The sequence below is a fragment of the Carettochelys insculpta genome, chromosome 12 (assembly GCF_033958435.1).
Source record: "Carettochelys insculpta isolate YL-2023 chromosome 12, ASM3395843v1, whole genome shotgun sequence".
In the NCBI taxonomy this organism is placed as follows: domain Eukaryota; kingdom Metazoa; phylum Chordata; order Testudines; family Carettochelyidae; genus Carettochelys; species Carettochelys insculpta.
In genome coordinates, this window is record NC_134148.1 from 2,902,377 (window position 1) to 2,929,024 (window position 26,648).

The 26,648-nt window shown below is 45.0% G+C and overlaps 1 protein-coding gene across 6 annotated transcripts in view; it reads left to right on the forward strand.

Moving 5' to 3' along the window:
• MYO9A (myosin IXA) overlaps nt 1–26,648 on the forward strand; it is a 325,415-nt gene that overhangs the window by 241,511 nt on the left and 57,256 nt on the right. For 5 of the 6 annotated variants that reach the window (XM_075007302.1, XM_075007303.1, XM_075007304.1 and 2 more), the window contains 6 exons: nt 2,541–2,736; nt 8,293–8,412; nt 15,283–15,358; nt 22,305–22,448; nt 23,238–23,277; nt 25,651–25,773. In XM_075007302.1, coding sequence (XP_074863403.1) covers nt 2,541–2,736; nt 8,293–8,412; nt 15,283–15,358; nt 22,305–22,448; nt 23,238–23,277; nt 25,651–25,773 — 699 coding nt within the window. The remainder of the gene's footprint in view (nt 1–2,540; nt 2,737–8,292; nt 8,413–15,282; nt 15,359–22,304; nt 22,449–23,237; nt 23,278–25,650; nt 25,774–26,648) is intronic. The other variant, XM_075007305.1, reaches the window with a different exon arrangement.

Genomic DNA, 26,648 nt, shown 5'->3' on the forward strand with positions numbered 1-26,648 from the left:
GATGTGACCTCACCAGTGCCAGATAGGGAGGAATAATAACGTCTCTAGATCATCTGGAACGTTTCTCCTAATGCACCCCAATATGTCGTTAGCCTTCTTGTTTACAAGGGTACGCTGTTGACTCGTATCCAGCCTCCCATCCGCTGTAAACCCCAGCTCCTTTTCTGCTGCTCTGCTACTTAGCCAGTCAGTCCCCAGCCTGTAACAATGCTTGGGATTCTTCTGTCCCAAGTGCAGGACTCTGCACTTCTCCTTGTTGAACCTCCATCAGGTTTCTTTTGGCCCAATCCTCCAATTTATCTATGTCACTCTGGACCCTGTCCCTACCCTCCAATGTACCTCTCTCTCCCCCATCTTAGTGTCATCCACAAATTTGCTGAGGTTGCAATCCAGTCCCTCATCCAGGTCGTTGTTAAAGATATTGAACAATACTGCCCTAGAACTGTTCCTTGGGGCACTCCACTTGAAACTGACTGACAACCTGTCCTTGAGCCATTAACCTGTTGGGCCCAATCATCAAGCCAGCTTTCTATCCATCTTTACAGTCCATGTATCAACCCATATTTCCTTAACGTGTGGGCAAGAATGTTGCAGGAGACTGTATCAAAAGCTTTGCTAAAGTCAAGGTAGTAAATCCAGTGATGAAACCTCTAGGAATATGTTTTGCCAAAACAGTCATAGTTAACCCCCACTGTACCCTGGATCTCTTACTGGAGATAACACTTTAATAAACTGGCTAAAGATTTATTTCCTAGGAAAAGAAAATAAGAAGAGTTTCTCCCTGTCAGATTTTTTTGTCCCCTTCTTCCCAGAGCCCAAGCTGATGGGAGGAGCTCATGCGCTGACCTCTTCTTCCTGGAGGGGGTCAGGGCAGTTAATAAAGTGTTCGTTCTTTTCATGTCTCACCATGGCTGATTTGGCCTAAAAGACTTTCTCTCTGGGCAGGACCTAACTTCTTTTGTAGGGAGGCAGCGGTGCATCAGAGGAGACGTCTCTCCTACTTGCTGATGGGTAGCAGACATTTGCTGTCAATAGCAGTAATTTGCTATTGCTTTATAACCTGGGACAATAATCTGACATGTATCTTTCTGAATAATGCCCATCTTTCCTGGCTGCATATATATCAGCAGTTCTCAATTGTTTCCATAGTGGACTCTCCTCCTAGGTAGCCAGACCAGAGGCAGAAAAAGTACCCAAAGAGTTACATAAGTAAAACTACAGCTGCCTTTTTCAGAGGGTGGGAGGTGGGGTATACCTAGGTATAAGTCACTGGAGTCCTTCTGGAAAACTACTTGGGCACCCCCACACACATCACATCTTGATTGTAATTAAGTATCCAGACTTGAAAGCAGCTGCACTTCTATTCAAGTAACTTGTTGGGTACTTTTCCCCACTCTGGCCAGGACCCCGCACTCCTTAGCAACTGACAACCTGTTCACCTGCCCCCAGATGAGAACGCCTGTAAGAGAGAACATTCCCTCTAACGTTTGATATCCATCTGCAGAATAAATCTCACGTGCACTGAGGCAGCTGCAGAGGTGCACCACCAATAGAAACATACATTGCTGGCTGGGGGCACTCTGCAAATCAGCTGGGTGGCTACTGAATCTCTCCTGGTCAGCCAGCCAAGCATTTAGCTTACAGAGAACTCTGGATGATGACATTCAGCCTTGCCTACCAGTACTATGGCTCTGCAGGGGAAATTTCTTTGAATTCTTGCAAAGAATCCTAGGTTTACAGCATGGTGTGGACACTGAATCAAGAGACTAGATGCACTAAGTTCACCACCCACGTTCCAGAGACTTAGGCTTATTGCATAGTGCAGACATATCCGCAGACAGCCTTTGAAACCCCAAAACGTACAATTTGCGCTATAATCCTAGTTGCAGCTCTCCCTCCAGGTCCCTGTTCCTTGCCTTGTCTGAAGTTCTGAACTGATAGCTGCCAAGTCAAGACAATTATTCTGCTTGGAGGAATCCTTGCAATCAAACTCCATGCAGACTGCATGCCTAACTTGTATTTGCATGGCTTTTCTAGATTACAGGCAGTATATTGTTTGTGGGTTATATACTAGACCTGAAAATCGTTTGCGTTTTCTTTGCTTTTAGCCATTTTGCTATTAAATAATGATGGGGATTTCACAGGAAGTTAGGAGCCCAGTTCCTGAGGCATATTTGAAAATCTCATGCTATTTATTTCAGATCTGACCCTATTTACGTTCAAGTCACTAAAAGTATTGGGCCAGATCATCTTCACTTGTGTCACACCTGGCCCAGCCTGTACGGGAAGCCACATAGATGTTGTAGTGTTTAACTGGTTACCAAAGCATCGCAGTAAGAGAGTATTTATGACCGTTGTAGAGTCAACCATCAGTTTTTAGAACATCTGTTTTTGTTCATAGTGCGTTGGACTGAGACGTTTTATTAAATTGTCTTGGGTATTGAAAGCAATCCTGTGCAGAAAAACAACGGGGGTTGTCTAAACAAAGAAGCTGTCCTATTCCAGGACTAGTCAAGTCCTCCTATTTTCTTTTTTGCTAGGATTTCCGGGAGAAAAACACAGATCATATGCGGCCGGACATTGTAGCTCTCCTAAGAAGCAGCAAGAATGCCTTTATCTGTGGGATGATAGGGATTGATCCAGTGGCCGTGTTCCGCTGGGCAGTCCTCAGAGCTTTTTTCAGGGCTGTGGTTGCTTTTAGGGAGGCTGGAAAACGATACATTGCGAAGAAAACCGGTGAGTAATGGATATGGTCATCTTACCCCTGTAGAGCTTTGAACGTTACAATACATCCGTGATGACATCTGATTTCAAATATCCCAGTATGATTAAATTAAAACGTTACCGTATCTAATTTATACGTATGCTGCTCTTTCTAATAACGTGTTCAAAAGCTGCTGTATTGAAGGGCTGGATTTCTGAATCCAGAAAAGCGTGGTACTTTACATGTTGAAGAGCAAGTGCAATGAAGCCTCAGTAATTTGTGATGAAGGCTTTTCATTCTGATGTAGTTACACCTTTTCTGTAGGATTCATTCTTATGAAAATGGGCATAATTTAAATGGAAGCTTAAAATTATAAAGTAAAAAAAGGAATACTTTGATTCTTTACCTCATAGTTCTTTTTCTGGTAGCGTAAAGTCTCAAAATACAGAAAATAGGAGTCTGCTCTGTAATTTACCAGGCTGTTCACCTTTTAAGCTGAGAGAGAGAGATTGTACTCCTGTCTAGCACAAATTCATAGCTGTGTGGTCAGCTGGAGCGACCCACCTGCCCTCCTGCAGAACAGGGCGGGCAGTATGTTAAAAGAAAGTAAAGGTGCGTCGTCATGCTGTGGCAAGCAATACCTGGCTGTGCTTGTAGAACATTTCTCTGCATCAAGCTATTGCTGAACAACCAGTACAAGCTGTTTATAATTAACTTCTGGGCATAAGAGGACTTGAGATTCAGAACAAAGCTAGAACATCAGCAGGAAAATGTCAGTACAAAGTTAAAATTAAGCACAGAATCACTCTTCTTGATTTCTAGCTTGAAATGTTAATAGATTTGCATTAATACAGAGAGAGAATTACAAATAAATCCTATAATTATGAATATCTACCCATTTAAAAATAACTTTCTGGGCTCAGTGAGAGTAATGTCAAAATCTGGGTCAAATCCTAAGAATAAGAAGAAACAAAACCAGCTTTCCACCATCCAGACTAGTGGCAAGACAACAGCTTTAGATGGAATACTTGGAAAGATGCTTCTGACAAATACACTTGGGACTTTCTGACGTTATCAGTCCAGGGTTAAGATAGTGAAAGTTCCATGGTGATCATTGTAATGCTAGGCAATAAAGGGGAGTGAAGTTTCACTTTTAAAGTTCCCATCACGTACTGCATTGAACAGAGGTTTTCTTGAGATGTCATGGTGAGGAGGAGATGGTTAGAAATCTGGTTATCTGAAGAAATATTCCTGCCTTTCTCTCATGTGTAGTAAGGCGTATGTGTGTTTCTTTTTTGAATCTTTCTGATTCATGAATCAAGCTGGATTGCTGGCTGGGCTACAGAAAGCTCTCCAAGGAAAAATAATATTAAAAACGCTAACTCTCTGGCAGCAAGAGCTTATTGCCAACCCTGTCCTGCTAATTTCAAGCCCTGCTTCCCCTTCTGTCTTCTGTAATCACATCTGCCATGTCAGTGTCCCTAGCATTTAGCTTTCTGATTTCTCATTCTTTAGATTGACTGAAATGACACTCATCAAAAACAATCTGTACGGTTTTCAGACAATTCTGGGATTTAATTTTTTTTGGAAAAATGTCTCAAACTCTTTCAGGGCACAGTCCTTTATAGTCTAATCCATCCTGTACAAACCTGTGGCATTTATCCCCTGGGGATTGTTCACAGAACCACTCAAATGTTAGGTCCTAAAGTAGATCTATCTTGATATAGGTACCCTATAAAATGGCGCATATTGGATTGCGTATGCTAGGGCGGCAGCCAGAAGAGCAAGAAGAGCCATCTTTTCAAATTCAGTTACAAAGTCAATCCTTCGAGAGTCGCAATGCGCATGGATATGAGACAGTCCTTAATAAATAACGTCAAACTGTAGTTTCGTCACTCCTCTTTTAAGAGCAGCATGCACACAATTATTTGTATCAGTTGGAAAATTATTACCCCCATCTCCAGGCTTAACTTGCCTCAGCCCCCAAATCCATCGTCGTATCCCCAAGCTGTTGCACAAACCATCCCAATGCCGGGTTTAACCTCTTCAGCCCCAGGATTTACCTGCCTCAGCTGACAAGATACGTGCACGGCCTCTGCTCCTCCACGGCCCCCACCTTTCCTCTGCTGCTCCCCCCGCCGCTGCCTCCTACGAGTAGCTGCGCAGCTCCAGCAGAGCAGACTTGGTCGCCCCTTTCCCCAGACCTCCTGCAGGGTGATTTCCCCCACGTGGAGTGGCTCCCTGCCCTGCCGGCTTCCTCTTCCTGCCACAACGGACTGCTCAGCAGCTCTGGAAGCTGCTGACACTTAAACAAAAAAACTAAATTCCACTTAAGTGGCAGCAGCTTCCAGTGCTGCAAGAGGAGTCAGCGGCAGCAGTGCTCGGAGCCGCAGGTGGCTCCTTGAAGAGCCGCATGTTGTCGACCCCTGTGTTAGGGGTTGTTTTTTAAACCAGTCCTTTCTAGTGGTTAATTAGCATGAGCTGAATGCAGAGCTGGAGGCTAACAATGCCTCCCTCCCCCACAACACACACACACACAAACACCTAATAACATGCCCCCACTAGCGCTCGTAATGCTCAGATTTCAACATTACGAAGAAAGGCTAGGTGTCTGTATGCTTCCTGGTAGTCCTATCTGGCCTCATTGTGACTGATCAGAGGATAGTTACACAGCCATTTTAAATGATGTCTGAAAAGCTGCACATTTTCTTTGGAGCTTAAGTTTTTCCAGTGTTTTTTAGGCCAAAACTTTCATTTTCCTCACCTGAAAACCTGTTGGGTTATAGTAGCCACACACAGATCTCAATCCTCTGTGTAGTAGCCTTTCCAAAACCAGTTGTTTTTCCTTTCCTTCATTCTCTTTTTCTTTGTGCCAGTGATGTCCAGCGACGGTGTGAACTCTTCTGCACTCTGCTTTCAAATAGAGTTAGTATTGGATACATAAATAAACTCTTCACTGCTGCCATTGGGAGCTTTTCTTTACTTGCTGCCCTTGTAATGTAGCTCTTAGTGATGATGTGTTTGTAACTGTGAGGTACGTACAAGCAGAGCAATGCAACTGTCTGAATTTTGTTAGATATATTTCTCTTCTGGCCCAGTAGGTGTTTCTTACAGTGCTGCCAACTCTTTTCAAATTGAAAAACTAGAGATATCAGAATGGGTACAATGCCAGTGGTTGAAGCCGGAGCTCTTTCAACTACTTGTTTTATAACTGAGCTTTCTTTGTGGGAGAATCAACACACTGAAGTTAAATTTGGGTTTGATTTTCTTGAATCAAAATGAACTTGATTAAAGGAACATTGCCAAGGTTCTAGGATGCAAATTTGTCTGATTATTTTGTAATCTGATGGCCGATATCCTCTAGACCAGGGGTTCTCATCCACAGACCATAAGACTCTATTCTTCCAAACAGCACACGGCTGTGGCCCAAGGACAACTTTGGGGCCATAGAGGTGCATTGGATGCAGCCCACGGTGGTAAATAGGTTGAGAACCACTTCTCTTGATTAATTTATTCCACATAAAACATAATATTGAGCACCACAGTGCTAGGGGCGACCATATCTCCTTGTCCCAAATATGGGACAGGGAGATATGGGGGGAGGGACGCCTCCGCCTGGCTCCGTCAAGCCCCAGGGTGACAGGAAGGAGACAGCAGCTGCCAGCACTCCCCAGGAGCCCTGGGAACGCAGCAGCTGCCAGCGCGCCCCGGGAGCCCAAGGAAAGTGGCACCCTCCGGCAATCCCTCAGAGCCCCCGGGAAGCCACAGCCACCGGCCCTGCCCCAGAGCCCCTGGGAAGCCACAGCTGCCAGCCTCCCTGGGAGCACCAGGGAAGCGGCAGCCCTGGTCCTGCTCCAGAGCCCCGGGGAAGCCGCAGCTGCCAGCCTCCCTGGGAGCACCAGGGAAGCGGCAGCCCTGGTCCTGCTCCAGAGCCCCGGGGAAGCCGCAGCTGCCCATGCTCCCCCTGCCTCCCTGAGGTGCAGAGAAGTGACTTCCACCAGCAGCTGTGCCTGCGCAGCTGCTGGTGGGAAAGGTCGGGAGGGAGGGCCCAAATACGGGACAATACGCCCCACCCAGTACGGGCCGGAGGATCACCGTTCTGATTGCTGACTTTTTTATAAAAAACGAGGAGTCACTGTTTGGGGTAACTTGCCAGCGATGGCAGCCAGTCATCCACAGCTTCCTCTTGGGCTTCCTCTTCTCAGGAAGCTGGACGTGAACTTAAATAAAGGATTTCTGTTTTGGACTTTGTGCTCTTACAGTCCCTCCACTGGCTGTGCAATGACATTTCCCAGGGAAGCCCTGTTCCCGGGGGCAGCTGCCATAAGCGAGGGTACTAGTTTGCAAGCAGTGAAGTGGGCAGAAGCACGCCAGGCTGACTTCTTTTGGATTAGCAACATCATAAACCAGGAAGAAGAGCATGAACGTTTGCTGAACAGAAAAAGAGAGCTAAAAAGATGGTTCAAAAAGGCCTGCAGGCTTCCAGATGGGCAGTGCGAAAATGGCATTACTAACTTTAGAAAAATGAGAGTTGACAGTGTTGCTCTAAAGGGTTCGGATCAGTCTATGTTGATCGTTGTAGAACATTGGCCTTGAATGCCAGGCATAACATACCATGCTGATGACCTAAAGTAACTTCAGTGCCTCATTACTCCTCAAATGAAATGTCCCACCGCAGACCCCTTTTCTGAGCCATTTAGATGGTGCTTCCTGTTTACAAAAGTAATATATTTATTGGTTTTTATTCCAGGTTACATTTATTACAAAATTATCAAAACATCCTGTGCCCATATGCAGACGTCCACCATAACTTCTGACACCAACTCCTTCCAGAGTCCATCTGACATCTAAAGTCAATGTCTGAATCTCCCAGTTTCTCACCTAGGCTGAGCTTATCTTTCTGTCCTTTCATATGTGGAATAAAACTCATAGTTCAGTTTAAATGTTTTATATAACAGTATTTGGAGTTGGTCAGAATTTAAGGTGTCTGTGTTTGTGAACAGCTGGGAGAATTCTGAAATCAGTAGCTAACCTTAGCTGAATGGAAGCAGAAGGATTAATTGTAGTAGGGATTTGCATAATCACTGCTTTTAAAGCTCACTTTGCAGTGATTATATAGATGTTTGTGCTCTGGCTAGTAATGGCATTTGGCCAATCAAAATGCTGGAATTTGTGTATTATACAGTTCACAAGATATAATTGTATAGTCACCATGCAAATCAGACACCCCGGCCCCAGTCAGAGTTCAAGGAAATGTGTAACTGAGTGCATGCCTACAGAGATGTGGGTCAGTTCATTTACAGTGTCTTTGGACTCTACTGGACTGACAGAATTGTTTCCATGACAGTGTGCGATATGCCGTGATACCTTGTCATGAGGGAACTGAAGTTAACCTGTGTCAAAGTTATGTATTTCCATAACTGCTGCAGATAGTCTTGTCATGGTCCATATACGGAAAGAGAGTGTGACTTTTGAACGATTCCTCAATCACTTGGGCAGTTGGCAGCATTGTTCTTTATTCTTTCCTGATTTCTGCTTATATAATCTTTCTCTTCTCTCCATTTTTTGTTTTTATTTTGCTTCCCAAGGGCATGATGATGCAGTGCCATGTGCGGTTTTGAAAAGTGTGGATAGTTTTAGCTTTCTACATCACCCAGTCCATCAGAGGAGCTTAGAGATCCTGCAGAGATGCAAGGAGGAGAAGTACAGTAAGGCTCCATACCCCACCATCCTCTCTGACATGACACTCACACACCAGGAAATGGAAACCAGGAGCATTCTGAATAGCAAGGAGGAAAAGAGAGACATGCACAGAAACTTCCAGTGCAGTCCACTGAGATCACCTTAAAAGATTGCAGGATACCTTAAGGAAGGGAAGGATTTTAGCCCTTTCCTACTAGAAATTGTTAGCTAGGGGGTTGTTCTACAGAAATCTGGAATGAACTCTCTGGATCTTCTGTTCTTGTTTATGAGTAGTACCAAAAAAAAAATCCAGTATATTTCCACATTAGTTTTATATGTGTGGACCCATTTTTGTAATGGCTTCACAGGTGGTTCTCCCAAATAAGACCCTATTCAGAAGTTTGTGATGCTTTTCATGCCATTCATTTTTAGTGTTACTACTCTGACATCTAAAGCAAGTTTAGAGCACTTCAAAACCAGTACGAATGTTTCTAGTATGAGTTAATGTAGCTAAGATTTTACTTCATGTGTTCTTCAGGATTTGGTCCCTTTTTTATCACAGCTTTATTTGCATCACATGTTTAGAATACCTGTTTGAAGAAAGTCCTTACATCTGCTCAGAGGATTTCATTTAAATGTGAGGACTTGTTAATGCTAGCAGGCCCCTTTACACAATGGGTGGGCAGAGATGCACTTGGTCTCCATTTCCTTGTCCTTACTCCTCTGTTTGTTACATAATAAACTAGTCCTGCATGACAAACAGGCCTTTCTGCCTGTGTTACTAATTACTATGGCTGGACTCCTGTCATGTGAGGAGAAGGGAGTCTGGCAGCATGGAACGTAACATCACCTGTCACAAAGAGCAGCGCATGGAGATTCAGTGTTATAACAATGTAAAGGGCCTGCCACAGAACGCCCCAATACTAGTTTGCTCTTTAAACTGCTCTGTGTGCTATTTCCTGACATGATGTGCATCCAGTAGCCAGCCCTGTGAAGAAGGAATAAGACAGCAGTGTAATGTTGAGGTTTGCCTTGTTGCAGGTGGAGAGGTCATCAAGCTTGAAAAGGGAATTAAAAAAGTTATGTATATTTTGGTGCCTGTTCAGAGGCTTTAGGTCTTGTGCCATCATATTCCTTCGTCAGTTTGCATAGAGTTTACAGAGATGGAGCATTACTGTAAAGGAGACTTTATGTATGCTTTCCATCTTAAAACATAGACTTTAAAACTCCTGTAAGATATGCCTAAACAAAACATCGAAAGGCTTGTTTCCACATGGTAGAAATACGATGGTAAGTACAGTATGTCTGTTACCACTTCAGAAGGATGTTCTTGGACAGATTTCTTACACTGTCTAGAGAGAGGTTTCTGTTCTCCACTTAGGCCTTGTCTACACTTGACTATTTTCCTTGATTTTTTTCCACTGCGACTGTGAAATGTTCAGAAGTGTAATGTAGACATACCCCTAGAATTTCATAATCGATATGCTTAGAGAATGACACAGCTTTTAAGAGTTGGCACCTAATAGTTTAATACTAGTGAAAGGCTGCTTCTACACTTGCCCCCTCCTGTCGGAGGTGGCATGGTAATGAGACAATTTTCAGCAGGCTAATGTGGTGCTAATATGCATATTCAGTGCCTAATTAACATAATGTCACCTGTATGAATTTCAAAGCATTGACTTCAAATTGCAGATGGACAGTGTAGATGGGGCAGCTTCGAAATAAGTGCCCCACTTCGACATTCCCTTATGCTGATCTAGTTCTGGGGGAATAAGGGAATGTCGAGGTGGGGGGCTTATTTCGAAGCTGCCCCATCTACACTGTTCATTTCAATTCAAAGGCCGCACTTCGAAATTTGCATGGCCACCTTTATACTAATGAGGCCCTGAATAAGCACGTTAGTAGCTCACTAGTACTAGCTTGCTTCAAATTGCCTCATTACCATGCCATCTCCAATGGGAGGGGACGAGTGTAGAAGCAGCCGAAGTAAAGCAACTCGAATCCAGTTGAAGATTTGCACTTATTTAGCTGTTTGAGCAGGTGGTTTATGGTTTGCTTTAAAATGGAAGGAAGGAAAGCCATTCAGGGCAGAATATTTAACTATATCCTGTAATTTGTGTAAAAATAATGTATATTGTGGTCAAACCCAACAGTGTTAAATACTAATTCATTCTTCCAAAGCCTTGTGATTCTTTTCCTAGTAAGAAATCCATCTTTGGGTGACCGAGTGGAAAGGTGATCTGTGTTACAGTTGCTGCTGTTTTGTGAATTGGGTGAGAACAGGTGGTCTGGCAAACAAGCAGTTCATTAGCTGCTTCTGTGTTCAGGTTTTCTGTGCATCTCTCCATAGTGTGTGCTGCCATTAGTCAGTGCCTAAAATGTTCTCTTCCAAATAAGTAAATTCAGCTCCAAACCCATTTAATGATTTGATGCTGGGGCGTTAGATTTTTCTGGATTCACTCAGTTGCTAGTCTTCAAGCGTGCGTTCTGAAGTTCGAGAAGAGCCTGTATGCTCACTGGTGGTACTACTTGGGCTTAGTTTTTCCTGGAAATTGAACAGTTACATCCTCACTAGTTCTGAAAAATGGATCGTTTTCTCGAGTCCTCTCATTCTGAATTGTAAGAATCAGGTCCAGTCATAAGTGTAAATTACAAGTGGTGTTTAACCAAACGGTTAGTTAGGGAATCCAAATTCCCTTGGGTAGTAATAGCCCTAACTGTTCAAGCTGTTTGGCCAGTTACTGATGGTCACCTTTACATTGGTTACTTAATCACTACCGTGCTTACAGCTAGTCTGTTTGTTTCTGTTGATTTGTCCGTATTCCCTAAGAGAAAAGCAGGGGCGCTTCAGTGGCAAGTTAATCCCAAGGAATATAATAGGGCTTCACACTGAGTCATAAAACAAACAGTATTGCACAGTGGTTTAGCCATCCCCTCATGTTTCTATCTAGGGCATAGAAAGTCCAGTGACCACAGTTCCTCCCCAAAGCAGAGAAGTACAACTGTTAGCAATAGGAAAGACCAATTAGACAATTCAGTCCAGCTTGTGAAAGGGCTAGTGTTGATGTAGGGAAAATGGGCCCTTAGAGGGAAGTGAGTTTTAGCGACTAGAATCATATTTGTGACCACAGTTTAGCTTAGGCGGTCAGTCTGCATCTGCCCTGTGAATGGAGAAGCACACAAGTGCCTGATCCTTTGTTTGGGAAGGAGTTGTTTATATAATGAAGGAATAAATGCTCCTTGGTCAGAGGAGTTTGTGGCCAAGGGAGAGGAGCACCTGCTAGTTGAGAGGGCAAATTAAAAACACAGTTGGAGTTCTCAGCTGGTGAGCTGTCGTTGCATTCCACCCCCGTCCATTTCACAGCAAGACGCGCAGCAGTATGGTCGGTTTCCTTTGCCCAGTACTGAAGAGACGCCGTCCAAACGTCACTCGTGACAATAGTTGCAGTGTGTGCCCTGGATCTTAGCCTGGTTGGAGCAATGAGGAGTTCGCTTGGAGAGAGCTTGAGTCTGATGCCTGCTGGAGCACTGCTGGTTCATTTTCAGTGTATTTCATTGATATGATTTTTGCACTCCTGGCTGTCCAGTGTTATCTGCAGCCACAAAGACAAAGATGTCTGAGAGAAGAAATCATACTGTCCCTACCAGAGAAGTGGTGCAAAGAGAGAGGTCACCCCATAAGCACCGCTCTCGGGAGACCACAGCTCCTTAGAGAGTACCCTGGAGGGTTTGCCTAAGTTTGCTGCTGCAGCAAGGTAAGGAGTGCGGAGCCTTGTGTCGCTGTTTTCCTGGGAGCCTCCTGCAGCAGCAGCATCTGATCCCTCACAGTATGCGTCGCTCAGTACAGCATCTGAAAGAAGACAGGACCCTGCATCCATCCCCGTACTGCACGAGTCTCCATCTCGCCAGTCCACAGCTGCACCTCCAATAGCAACCCAAGCCTTGCCTGGGCTGTCAGAGCCCTCTGGCTCCTTCCAGATTTGTCTTCTAAAGAGTCTCATTATTTTGGATGAGCCCGAATCTCCATTCTACAGAGACCTAGCAGAGCCGCTGCTCTGCTAGTGTCCAGACAGCTGCAAGCCTAAGCCTTCCACTGCCGGCACCAACCGTCTCCTTGAGGCATCTCCACTTAGCTCTGCAGATGATGTATTGGGCCCTGAGATTTCAGCCTGTCAATTTATTTCTGTACCATATCGTTAAGCTCCTGTGAGGTTTTTTAACAAGGACAACCATAGAGAACCTACCAGGCATGACAGAGACCAATTATCACTGTGGCCCTAACCCTACCCTCTTCCTCAGTGTAGTTACTGGGATGCCTGTGGCCATTTGGTGGTCAGTTCTATACAATATCAGGAAGAGGTTGCAGTTGTCATCCAATTCAGAGTCACCAATTATCTACCCATCAGCAATGTGCACTTCTTTATACTGGGTTATGTGCAGTGGGACCCAGAACCTCAAGTTGATTCCACTTCAACCCTAAATAAGGTAGTAATACCACCATGGCCATCCAATGCTGATAACTTCAAGACTTTCCAGAATCTCAGGAAAATACTGGCAAACTTTTTCTAAAACGTGTTAGAGGAACTCCGAGTCACAATGTTCTTTGATGGATGAATATCCATCCAAAAGACAAAACTGCCTTACTCAGTAAAGAGGCATTGTTATTTTTTAGACATACGCTGTTGCAGATACCCACTATAATGCTGTCCACATATCAGAGACCAGATAAAAAGTGCGACACCCTGCTAAAGGGGACGAAACACATCTTTTTGCACCCAAGCTCTGATTCCTTCCTGGTGGGTTCAACCAGCGAAATGAGCAATCAGACTTGATCTAGACCCTCTTCAAAAGACAATGAATCCAAGAGACTAGACTCATGGGGTAGAAACAGCTACTCATCAGCCACTCTTCCATTTTAGTGCCGGTTGTAAGGCCTTGATGACCCAACAAGAACTTTACCTCATACTCAGAATTTACACACATCATTGAACGTCTCTTCCAAGACCAGAGAGATCAGTTCTAGTCCATCATTACAGAGGTCAAGTCAGTTGCAAAAATCTCACCAACCTGCCCTACATTTGGCTGGCACAGCCTCCAGAAATGTGGTCACACTGGTAGTTGTGAGGAGAGCATCCTGGCTCTGGTCCCTGGGTCTTGCATTTGAAGTACAAAATAGGGTGGAGTTTCTCCATTGTATAGGACACAAGTTTGTCACTAAGAATACGGACTCCCCTTTCTGTACCTATAAGAATTCCAGGGCAAATATGGGGTCACTGAGAATCTACATGCCTCAGTGAAAAGATGGTCTTGTAGAATCCAAGCTGCTAAAAGATCTGGGCTCTTCTGGTACTATCAGTACATCTTTCGTAGGCCTCAGGAACCCTTTGGGAAATGAGGCAAACAGCAAAAATGAGGATTACCCACTTCTGCTTAGTCAGCCTCTCTTTCTAAGAGGCAGTTGAGGGCATCGGTCAGTCCTGTTCACCACAGTCCCAACTGTGCAATTTTTCTTCCCCCTACCCCCCCGCTTCGGAGATCAGCCACACCACTAGTTACCTGCCTGGGAACCTCTTTCTTAAAACAAGCAGACACTGGAAGTTGTTGGAGTAGGTTACTTGGTCCACTTCCACTGTACCTCTCCAGTCAACTCCGTCTCCTCTTCAGGCACACCCTCACAAAGTTCTTTACAGCAAGAAGTCCAATTCCTACTACTCCAGGGGCAGTAGAGCTGGTTTCAACCCACCGGACAAAGTGGGTGTTAACCTCAAAAGCTCATGACTTAATAAATTTGTTAGTCTCTAAGGCTGTGGCTACACTGTGGTCGCTATTTAGGGATACATTTGTATCCCTAAATAGGAGCCCTGTGGCTAAACACAGGGCTGTTTCGACCACAGTATTACATTTCTGCTACCCCTTGTCGTGAGAGGGGTAGTGGAGACTTTGAAGTAGCCACTTATTTTGACCCTCAGTGCTGTTTGAAAGGCACCGAGTTTGAAATAAGTTAATTTGAAATAACATATGCAATTTGCTTAAGTTACTTCGAGTTACTGCTCCAGTGTGGCTGTAGCCCAAGGTACCACAGGGCTAGTTGTTGTTTTTGAAGTTACGCTTTCCCTCTGAGACCTAAGAGGCATTAGAGAGGGTATGTTTTGTGGCTTATGGGGAAGGAATTTGGGGATAGTGTCACTTGATTTTACGGAAATTCTGACAGGAGTAGACAAAGACAGGGCAAGAGCCAACTCCTTATTCAGAGAGTCACTAAGGCAACTTTCTCTCCTCACACATTTATCAGGCCTTGAAAATGGAACCCGTTAGTTTTAGAGGGCGCATTTTAGCAGAAGATGAGATTACCCTCTACAGCATACTGCTTGGTGCGTCAGTGTCCGTTCATTTTGTGAGGAGGAGAAGTGGTGAGATACAAGAAACAATTACTGATAATTGTAGTGATCTGGTTGTTTCTGTCTCTAGCCCAGCCAGTTCCCTTCGTGATGGACTGATTGGTACAATTCAGTGTTTTTCATGTTACTGCTTTCGAGTGTTTTGACTGACAGGAAGCAGAGGAACTTTCTACCAGTCATGACTGATGGGTAGTTTTCTTCCCATCCTGCTTTCACAGTGTTCTCATGTTGTATGTGCAGGTGCTGGGGAAGAGGTAGACTAGAGTGCACTGAATTGCTTGTAAGTGATGTCTCCTTGTGAAAGGACATGGTAGAAGTTAGTAGTCAGTTGATATTTCATCAGCCATGGCTCCTTCATAAACCCATTACTTTGTATTCCCAGCATGTGCCATAACAAATAGATATTGCTCTTCTCCATTCGCAGCCAACAAAAGCTGTTGGTGCTGTAAGTGCAAAAAAGGGTAGTGAAAACCTCTTCTTGTCAATATGTTGCCACAGGTATTACCCGGAAAAGTCCAAGAACACCCCTTTCAGATCTTCAGGGAGTTAACACCATCAATGAGAAAACCCAGCGGTAAGTCTACTCTTCAGATGAGCAGATATTGCTAATTCCAGAGGGGAGAAGTTTTTCTGAACTCTTGCAAAACAGTTGTGCAGGTGTTTCTTCCCAGCTAACTGGTTTCTTTAACTACGATCTGTGTTCTTTACCCTTGTCATGTGGGCACATCAAAATGTCTTTGGACTTGGTTTGACAATAGAAATCAGAGAGAAGTTGATCTCTACATAGAATCCTGTAATTGTAAATTGCAAGAATTTTAGAGGGTGATTTTTATAAGGAGAAGTGTGCTATAAACTGAAGTAATGTTATGGGGAAGCAGGCAATGTTTTCCACCTTCAACATTCACATAAGTGGTTTTGTTACAGGTATAGAGGTTAGAAGTTACCCACAGTTCTTGGGCCAAAAAGAGTATTTGCATGTTTTATAATATACAGCACTGTGCACCTGTGTTGTTGTAGGAGGAAGGTCCCATGACATACCTTGGTTAGTGTTGTATACCCAAAAATTGGCTGTGTGTGTTGTTTCAAACATCTGTAGATACATTTCTTCCGGGAATGTTAAAGGAATCCTAGTTACTGAAATAAAGATCACAAATGACTGAAACCCTCTTGAAATACAGGTCATCTACATTTCTGTCTTATTACAGGTCTGGGTCTGAAGTTATTCTACTACTGGCATTAGAAATATTTCTAACATTACAAAATATGCCTACGGTCCAATTCTGGATTTTTCCAGCAAGGTTTCAGAGAGGACATAGCTCATGCAGGGTGTCAGGGCTAGGCCTCAGCAGCTCCTAAGGAGTACCAGGACCACTTTCCAAGTAGGTTTTGTGGTCCATCTTCAGAATGAAGTCTCTTGTGAAACAGGCTGTCGCTATCTGCGTGTCCTCTGTGCCCCAGCTGCTCTGTTCCAGACACAGAGACGTCCACCTGCTTAACCAAACCTGTCAGGGTTCCCCTTGCCTGGGGACAGCTTTCATCCCTGCTCCTGGCCCTTGGCATCAGGGTATGGCCAGAGTGCTCCAGCAGTCTCCAGCTCAGGGCTGTGGGCAGAGTGTCATTCTAGCAGCCCTGAATTCCTTTACGTTTCAGTGAAGGACTGGTCCAGGGCCAGCACAGACTCCAGTCTGGAGGCATCAGTGTGATCGGAAGTCACCTTTCTTCCCTCGGGCCTGCGCAAAGCAATTACAATAACACCCACGATCTTTTCTCTGAAGTTATGAGCTCTGTGTAATCCTCCCCATCAAACGGTGTGAAGCGTCTCTACACTTACGACACCCTACCATCCCTAACCACTTTTCCTCTGACAGCCCGGAGGTAGCAGAACTTTAATGTCACCAGGCACGAAAGTTCTGCTGAAACAAAATTGAAGAATCTTGGGTTGTAAATGAGTTTATTTGGACATACCAAAGAGCAGTTGTACCCACAAAACTGTGTTCTCCATTAGATCAGTGTGTGCCAGTGAGGCTTATCCTTAAAGCCAGCACTGTCCTGTTGGGGCAGCCAAGGTCTCTCCCATGGGAAGCAGCGCCATTCCCTTTGTAAGAAAAGGAATAGGTCTGCAAAGTCACTGCGTGGCTCTCAAGGCACCATTTCACCAGAAGGTATGGAGCAGGTAAATTTGCAGTTACAGGATTCTGCCAAACTCTAGCTTCTGTTCTTGAAAGTAAACCCACTCTGGTGTGTGACATGAATGCACTGGCTGTGTCTATAGCAGACTTTTTATTTTCTGAACCTTTTCTACCAGTACTATAATGGATCCAGCTCCAACCAGTTTAATCATAGTGCATTTATTGTTTGTCGTATGATGTTGTAATTGAGGTGTGTACAGTGCAATTGGAGTGGAATCCCTATTCCTCCATCAGCGGAACAGAGAGAGCAAAGGGATGGACCTTTGTGTTCATTGTTACTTGCAATTGTCAATTGCATTTATTTGGATCAAAGAAACGCCAGATAAATTCCCTGAAAGTCAACCCAGGATGTCAGGATAGGAGTTAAAGCTTAGAAAAATTCAAGTTAAAACCCATCAGGCTTAGTGGGACATGCAGACTTTTGAATGCCTGAATATTTTTCCAAGCTTTTAAGTAAATAGTAATTTAAAAACTCTGAACAAATGTTACCTTCATCCTGATACCAAACGAATACTCCACGAAAAAACCTAATGTGAGACGAGGCTATCCTAGTATATTTCACTCGGGTTTTGCATTTGTTTCAAAATTAGGTTCGCAGTATTGTTAGTGTTTCAGGTGATCAGAAAATGTTCCATCACCAGACTAGCTAATACAAAAATATTTTATCCTTCTCTCCACCTGTACATTTAATTCTCCGCTTGCCACAATAAACTCTTGTGCAGCCAAAGCTGTGCTGCAGATCAGCGGTGACAGCATTTCATTGGTGGCTGAGCGATCTTTACATATAATTTATCAAGGAAGCTGGATGCCGTCGGAATGCGGGACTAGTTAAAGGTCTCTCCACCTGGTTTCAGAAGTCAATCAAATTTTAAGAGGCACACATTGCAAATAAGGGTGCCAGAATCTGGCTGTTAACGTAGACTGGTGTGGCGTTTGCCAGGAATGGTATAGGTATGTGCAGAGCCAAATGCATCACTTTTACCAGTCCCCTTCCAACCTGATGTGCGGCATCCTCCGTTACACCAGTTGTGAACATAAACTGTCAACCAAACCACAAGGTGTGGTCATCTGAAAAGAGCCCTATTGTAAGATCATTGAGCCGTTTCCATTTGCCTGAAGTGTCATTTCAAACCAAGACTTCAAGGGGTAAGGACGGTCTTTCTGTCATCCCCTCCCACTTTTCTTCTCTCCCTCATCCACAAAAGTTGTGTCCTGTGACATTCTCATCACTGAGTAACAAAGCTGCCTGGAAGAGTCCTAGCACTCCTGTATTAACAGTGCTGGGCTTTGTTCAGTGGCTGGCCAAGAATGTACTTGTGCAAGGTATGGGAACTAGTGCATGCCTCTCTAACCCAGCACTGTGTCTTAAGTGATCGCAGCTCAGTGCACAATCTGTGTTTCCAGAATATGTAGTAAACTACTGATCCATTAAATATTTCTGTCCCCCATAGCCCTCAGAATTAAAACTAGCATGCAATGTATCCTGTGGTGTTTAAGTTCAAAGTGCAGTGGCAAGCCCACTGGTGGGGGGCAGAAGCAAAGGGGACAGTTGCCCCTCGGCCCAGCATTTCCAAGGGGCCCAGAGCTACAGACGCCACCTCTGTTACTTTGGCAGCAGCGGCAGCTCTGAAAATATATGGAGATGCACATCTCATAGAACTGGAAGGGATCTTGGGAGGTCATCAAGTCCAGTCCCCTGCCCTCTTGGCAGGACCAAGCACCATCTTTTTTTAATCTATTTGCCCCTGATTGCTAAATGACCTCCTCAAGGACTGAGCTCACAACCCTGGGTTTAGCAGGCTGGCGCTCAAACCACTGAGTTATCCCTCCCCCAACTGTCCCTGACTGCCCTTGGACCCACCCCTTTGAAAGTGCAGAGCCGGCTAGCCCTAGAGCCCTCAGCGGCTGTCAGCACCGCTGGTCAGTGACTAAATATGTATAGACGTGGAAGTATTCGATTTTATTGGCAATGGTCAGCAAACATCAATTTCACTGTAGTTACACAGATTGGAAAAAATATGTCTGTGTGTAATGGTCAGAACTTTCAGATAAAGTAGCAAAAAATCGTAGCCAAAATCTTGGGATTTAGAATGTTTATTTTGGCTTATTGCAAATGTACTAGTGAGTACACAGTGAAAACTGGATGTGATTTCTTGTTTTAAGGATATTTATTTTGTGTGTTTTAATGTGATACTGACAATTTGTTTAAAACTTTACAAACCCTTATTTTTCTGAATCTCAGCCTCCACTCTGATTAAGTAATTGTTTGACCCTACCCATAATTTCACAAACTGTGAAAATTTAAATCCGTTAAAATGAAAACTGTCTTAAAAATAAACACCCATGTTATCTGTTGCACTTATGAATGAAAATAAACTTCTGCCAAGCTTAAATATGCATCAGATTTTTAATGTCACTCGTGGCTGATTTTTATTATTAGTTTATAAGGTGCCACAAGACTTATTTCATTATTGTTATACATTTATTATAATACAAATATTTTTATTTCATTCATATCATAAATTTTAATTTAAGTTGTAGAGGTCTCTAGTGTAATTTTAACAACCACATGCAAAACTCTGTCTACAAAAATTAAGATAATGACCTACCAAACGCTGTATTGGGGGGATTAATTAAAAGTCCCTTTTTAACTGAGAAGTTCATACTCAAAACAATCATTGCTTCCTTCAGACCATTCAGTGCTTTCTGCAACTGTCTGGAGTTAAGAGGAGACTCATGGTTTCAATTTAACCATATGCCTTGCAGTGTAGCTTGAGGCATTATTTTGAATGCAAATCTGAGCAATGACATCATGCAGGAATAGCTGCAGAGGAACTTTCTGCTGAATCCACATCCTTCAGCTCTCCAAAGCAGTGGTTTTGTGGTTTCCACATGAGTACTACGGCAGCTGGCTGGAAAAAGGGCTTCTCTTTAAAGCAGAAGCGAGGCAGCATGTCTGAAAACAGCCTGAAGCAGCCACCAAATAATTGAAAACATGGTATCCCTAACCAAAGCCTGTCAGGGTGGCTCTGTTTTCGGTACAGCAGAAACTTTCATGCTCTCTAGCCGTGCAGGGAGAGTGAGAAGAATAGCTGTAGATCAGTCTCGCTCTCTGCTTTGTGAGATCATGAACCCCGAAGGATGGAGAATTTTGCCTATCACTGACCACAGGAGAGGCAGCACCTGTGCATTATGGCCAGAGCCCTCCCTGGGTATAGGAAGTAGCATCACGTCCCCCTCACCTGTTTCCTCTTCCTGCCTGTGGCTGGAATCAGAGCTCTGTGTGTAGCTTCACCTCAGCATCTGTGATGTAGCTGTTCTGTTTGTCTCCTTGGTATTCGTTAGGAGGCCCTCTTGGGGGTGGGGGCACAAAGGGGCCGACGGCCCTGCTAGCCCTTTTAAATCAGCTGGGCTTCTAAACCGCAGGCATGGGCGGTAGGCAGAGACCCCTTGACGGAGACTCGCCCTTGGCTACGCTCCTTCCACTTGTGCCCTTCCCCCATGGCTGGAGCCATGAGATTCCCCTGGTCTCCATCCCTTGGCTGGAGCCACAATCCCCCTCCCCACCACCCAGAGCAGCTCTGAGCATGACCACCCCCGCCCTCAGGCCAGCTGCAGGCCCCCTGCCCAGCAAATCCCAAGGTACCTCTCGGGTAGACCACTCCTCCCCCAGCAGCTAGAGGCCATGCACATTTCCTTACATAAATCCCATTCTGGCAAGATTTCGAGCAAGTCCTTCAGGCACTAGACAGCCACCCTGAGAGGTGATTCCATTGCTGCATCCCAATATGCTCATCTATCTGCCTCTCCCACTGAGATCCATTCAGCATTTCGAGTCCCCACCAACTTCCTCGGGCGCATGGTGTGAGGCACCGAGCATGGCCTGCCCAGGAGAAGCCTCACTTCCCTCCCCTATCAGGAAGTGGCTAAGAGCAGAACGTGGGCGCTTTGAAGCAATTCCAATGGGAAGAGGGGTAGGAGAGTGCTCGTTCAAGCTGGATATTCCAGCTTCTTCCTTGCCCAGGACACGTTTGCCTCTAAGTGGAGACAGCTGCTCAAGATCCTGTGCGCGGAATCTCTCCACGGACTCTCTCCAGCAGTCAGAGACTTGTAAAGGCTGAGAGCCCTTCTGCAAAAGCACCAAAGATGGAATTCCATGAGCAACTGAAGGCTGAACCTTCTCTGCCTACCTCTTTCTAAATTATGCACTGCTCAAAAAATGAGTCCTGGCTCCCAGGCCAGAACTGACTCTGCTGTGATTCAGTCCATGGTGAAATCTTTCTTCAGAACGTACATGCCTCAAAAATCAATTTGATGGGAAACGAGGAGGTGTAAAAGGAATCATGATCTGACGACAAGGCAATTGTGTTCTGTAGTTTGCTGGCATACTGTTCCCTGAGCCAAGCTGTGGGCCTTCACGACTTAGGAGATGAGGCACTTGGTACCACCCTTCTTTCTTCTCGATTTACCTGTTTGATGGGAATTTTTTGTTTTTTCCCTTTGTCTTCCGTACCTACAAGGTTTGTGAACCATAGGACCCCAGACTAAACTCTCCTTTTGTCGTATTTCCAAAAGCCGTAAACAGTTTCATTCTCTCTAGGAAAACGCTCAGCTGAGTTCTAAGCTCCTAACCCAAATGTGCTTAGGGGTTTATAACTACCTACAGATCCAAATATCACTTTGTGAATTAAAGAATTGTAGGCTGCTTGTCTGTGGCATTGGGACAGGTTTTGAAGTGGGCTTGCTGAGTGGCACCCCTGCGGCCCCATCTGTGCCTCACCACCCAGTAGAGCTGGGGCCAGCAGTCAGGACCCTGCATGAACAGCCCCAAAGTGGAGCCCCTGGGCACAGGGCTGGCCAGCTGGCACACGAGGACTGCATAGGATGTGGGGGGCTGGCACTCTAGTGGGGTATGGAGGTCCAACAGCAGAGCCAAGTGGGGCAAAGGGGCCCCAGGTCACAGGGTCTTGGGCAGCAAGGGCTTGGAGATGGGATACCCAGTACGTGGGGGTGCTACTCCCCTGCACCTCTACTTCCTGCATCTATGCATCCTGCTCACCCAAATGTTAATAGCTTCTTTTATAAGTATTTTATTCTGAAAATACTTTGAAATATGAGTTGGTGAGTAGCTGAAGTCTAGGTGTTGGCATTGTGAACGCATGGGAGTGAATGAATGGTAAAAAGGAATGTTGAATGAGTTATGGTCACAAAATCAGAAATGAGTCTGCTGATTTAGAACCTTTCAGCAATCGGAATGACTGTTCTCACCACTTGCTTTTGTTGGAAGTGTTTTTTAAAGGCATGTTGCGACTGAACTCTCTCTCGTTTCAGTGATACCTATGGAGTTGGCTGGCCAGGCAGGATGGGAATCCGGCAAGGCCGACTCTCTAGTCCTACCTCCTTCCTAGACAAAGATGGGATATTTGTTAATTCAGCCAACAGCAAGCTGCTGGAGAGGGCCCACGGCATTCTCATGTTAGTACAAAGGAGCGGGTGTGGGCCTCATTCCAAGGGTGTGCTGAGCTGGGTGGGTAATAACGAACATGAGCTGCTAGGGCAGCAGAGATGAGCTTGGCTCTGTCAGTAGTGACAGGGATTGGGAAAAGGGGAAGAAGTGCTCAGGACAGGTGATGTGACGGGTGCTCTATAGTGACACTGTGGAGAAGGCTTCTGCTAGCTGGGGCACGGGTGCTACATGCAGAGATGATCTAACGCAGTTTGAGAACCTGGAGTGGCCCTTTCTTAAGCGGTGCTGGTTGATTGTACAGTTTCATCATAGGCTTCAGAAGAGGCTGCCGCCTAGCCGGAGGCAGGTGTAATGTGTGAGAGCAGATGGGTCAACCTACAGATCCCCCCTTCACAACCAACCAACTGCCCCATTACTTCACTGTCTGTAGCAATCCCGATCCACTTCCCTTTTATCCCACCATCTCCTCTCTGATGCACTCAGGCACAGAATGGAGGGAAAGGTCTGTGGAAAGCATGCTAAACCTGGCTGTTTTATGCAGTGTACAGGGAAGCAAAGCTCTTGGTGGTTTGTTCGTTAGTGCATGTGAATCCCTACTACTAAACATGCTTTCCCTACCCTCTTTCCAACATGGGTATTTTGGCCATTGGCACTTAATGCCGAAGATACTGGGACTTCTAATGGGAATGCTCGGCTTCTGCCAGGCAAGGGTTAAAATGACACCTCAGCAGCAGACAGACAGTCCCATTCAGTACCCTTATGTCTGTCTTAATGAGACCCTTTTATTATTTCCTCAGGCGAAACAAGAACTTCAAAGCCAAACCCAGTCTTCCAAAGGTGAGTGAGCAAACACGTTTAGCTCTCTTCTTCCTGGAGTGTATAAGGACTCATGTAATACTGTGTGCACGGCCGTTAAGTGTTAACTAGTGTTTAATGTAGACTTTGCCAGTTTGAGGGGACTGTTTCTCTAGGCCTAGTCTACATGAGAAGCCTCTGTCGACAGAAGTGACTGTCAGAAAGGATGTCCCAGCCAAACTTCTGTCAACAGATTGCGCGTACCCATAAACGTAGATCAGAAGTGCAATTCGCTCTGTTGATGGAGCAGACTGACTGCCTGGCCCTCTCTGGACAGAGAGGCTAACCAGAAGCTCTGCTGCCCGGTGAACTGGAAGCTCTGTCTGTCAACAAAAGGGCCCCAGAGTGTCTACACAGCTGTCTTGTTGACAGAACTCTGGGGAGAGAGGCATTAATCCTGAACAGGGAGATATATAGCAGTGCCAGTGGATGTGCTGGGTTTTGTCAACAAACTGTTGACAAAGCGCATTTTGCATGTAGGCGCTCCATGGCCTTTCCTGACAAAAGCCCAGTTTTGCTGGGAAAACCTCTCATGGAGACGTAACCCTAAAGAATGGTTTACAAACTTGCTCTAGTCATAGAACTGTGCAGATCAACTCCAGCCTCCTCTGTTTGAAGTTCATAGAATCATAGAAGAGTAGGACTGGAAGGGACCTCGAGAGGCCATCGAGTCCAGCCCCCTGCCCTCATGGCAGGACCAAGCATTTTCTAGACCATCCCTGAAAGCCATCTATCTAACCTCTTCTTAAATAGCTCCAGTGATGGAGATTCTACCACCTCCCTTGGCAATTCGTTCCAGTGTTTGATCACCCTGACAGTTAGGAACTTTTTCCTAATGTCCAACCTGAACCTCCCCTGCTGCAATTTCAGTCCATTGCCTCTTGTTCTATCCTCAGAGGCAAGGAAGAACAAGTTCCCTCCCTCTGCCTTATGACACCCTTTTAAATACCTGAATTTTATAAAGTTATTCTTTATCTTAGAGAAATGAAAGTTAGTGAGTTCTCCGTGACTGTGATGTTCATGTGTCCTGAAAGAAAGCTCTGCAGATATTGAATTTCTTCCTGCTCAGATGCTGCTAGTTGTTTTTTAAACTTCATTTTGTGAATTTAAAAGAAAGCAAAGAGAGAGAAAATATCAGCACAAGGGTTGAGGGAGGCTTGTTTGTTTGTTTGCTAGGCCTACTTCAATTGATGTCTCTAAGTGGAAGGAAATATCCAGGGATCACTCCAAAAAATTTTGTATTTGGTATATACAGAGCAGGTTTCAGGCCATTTATTTCCTTTGTGGAGATTTCCTTTCCTAGGAAAATGTTTACAGTTAGTTCATAACAATATTGGAATGCTGTACATATTGGATAACTTCCGTTCTATGTTTCCTTTTATATTGTGGCAGTACTTACTGTGCCTGAAGGTATAAGATGAGAACCACTGTTTGTCAGTGATATAAGTAGAGCATTTTGTGATCGTCATTGACACTGCTCTGACAAAAGAATATCCATGTGCTGTCCACTAAGAATGAGATTTAATTAAAAATGAACTAGAAAACGTAAGCTCGGACTGCTTGTGAGGTGCCTGTTTTGTAAATGCAAGACTTCTCCTTTCATTTTGTTGGCTCTTATTCTGGGCAGACTGGGGAACTAAACAGTTTCACTTTGTCTCAGGTAGTCAGTGGACCAGATCACAAACTACCAAGTATCATTCTGCATAGTGAGTAGTCTGCATTGATAAAGTGCATGGCACCTCACTGCACTAATGTGGAGAGGGAACAGACTTGTTCTGATGGCAGGGATTTCTGATAATCCGAATACCTGTTTTACAATCATGGATGAGCCAAACTGGTTCCAGCACCGTTGTCGTCAGTGTTCAGCTGGGATGGGGGTGGAGTCTATGTCTTTGCTGGCACCTAGCCTGCCAGCACCCTATCGCATCATATATACGAACACAAAGTATGAATTGAACCTAAGTGGACTCTTCTAAACTGTTGCTAATGTGGAGCATCAAAGAGACATGAAAACTGTGCATGTACAAGAGCCAATCTACAAAGTGACATGCTCCTATGACTGTCACTCATCAGCCCCCTCACGCAACCTTTGGCTGCTGTGTCATGCATATTTCAACCATAAGATCTTTGGAACAGGGACTTTATAATGGGCACAGTGACCAGCCTAGTGGCTACCATAGGAATACCCGGTTGTCAATCGTTCCCTTTTTATTTCCAGGGGGTATTGCCTGGAGCTGGTACCCTAAGGGAGCCCTATGGGCTAGCCAGGGGCTGCAGCAGGAGAAAGTGGGTCACCCGCACTCCAAGTTCTCTTTATATATCAACTCTCTTGCTTTTATTTTGGGGTTTTGGCAGCACTTGTTGGAGGTGAAATCTCTCAAGCACCTAACTAACCTGACACTCCATGATCGCATTACGAAGTCTCTGCTCCACCTTCATAAGAAGAAGAAACCCCCCAGCATCAGCGCGCAGTTCCAGGTAATTTACAGTGTTTCTTCCAAATGTGAAGAAGTACAAGAGGAAACAGCATTGGCCATGGAGGCACTCGGAACAAACACCTGCCTGGGGCCCCAAGTGGCTCTCCCAGGCACCGAGCTCTCCTCTTTAACCCTGCTCAGAACATGGAAACAGCCAAGCATGTAACTCGGCAAAGCAATGGCTTGGAGGGGACATAACAGTCCATGGATAGTTAAAGGGTGGACATACGGAGTGGAGAGGGGAGAGGAGAATTGCTTCGGGTGAGTATAACCAAACACAGTGGGATTAAAAATAAGAAATGTAAGACTGAGGAAGCGTATCAGGAGAATCTTCCAGGTGTTGAGGTTTTAGACCGGTCTTGTCTTGCAAGGGAAGGGATGGAGATCCCATTGTTTAGGGATTATAAAACCAGCGTGGACAAAGCAGTCTAAGTGTTACTGTCAGGGGCAATCTTCTACTGCCCAAGGGGTGGACTTGTCCCTGGTGTCTTTGAAGGGTGCATCCATGCCTCTCCCAGTTCCGTGATTTCTCTTACACACACACACACAGGGCCTCGTTCCCTCGCTGGCCCTATCCCTGTGCCAGTTTCATTTTGTACTGAAGTGGTGTGCTTGACTCTGTTTTCAAAGGCAACATGACAGTTTTGGGGAGAGGAGCTGTACACCCTCACAATGCAGCTGGTGAGAACAATGATAATTACACACACAAAGGAAGCACAGGTTTTTATATCTCATTGCGTGGCACCTAAGTCTGAATATGGGCCCCTTTATATGAGGGGAATGAGGTGGGGAGTTCTTTGGGGAATCAGAAAATGGTGGCATTTAAAAGTGTAATTACTTGTATTATGTGTGTCGAGTTATGTTCATGCCAGTCAG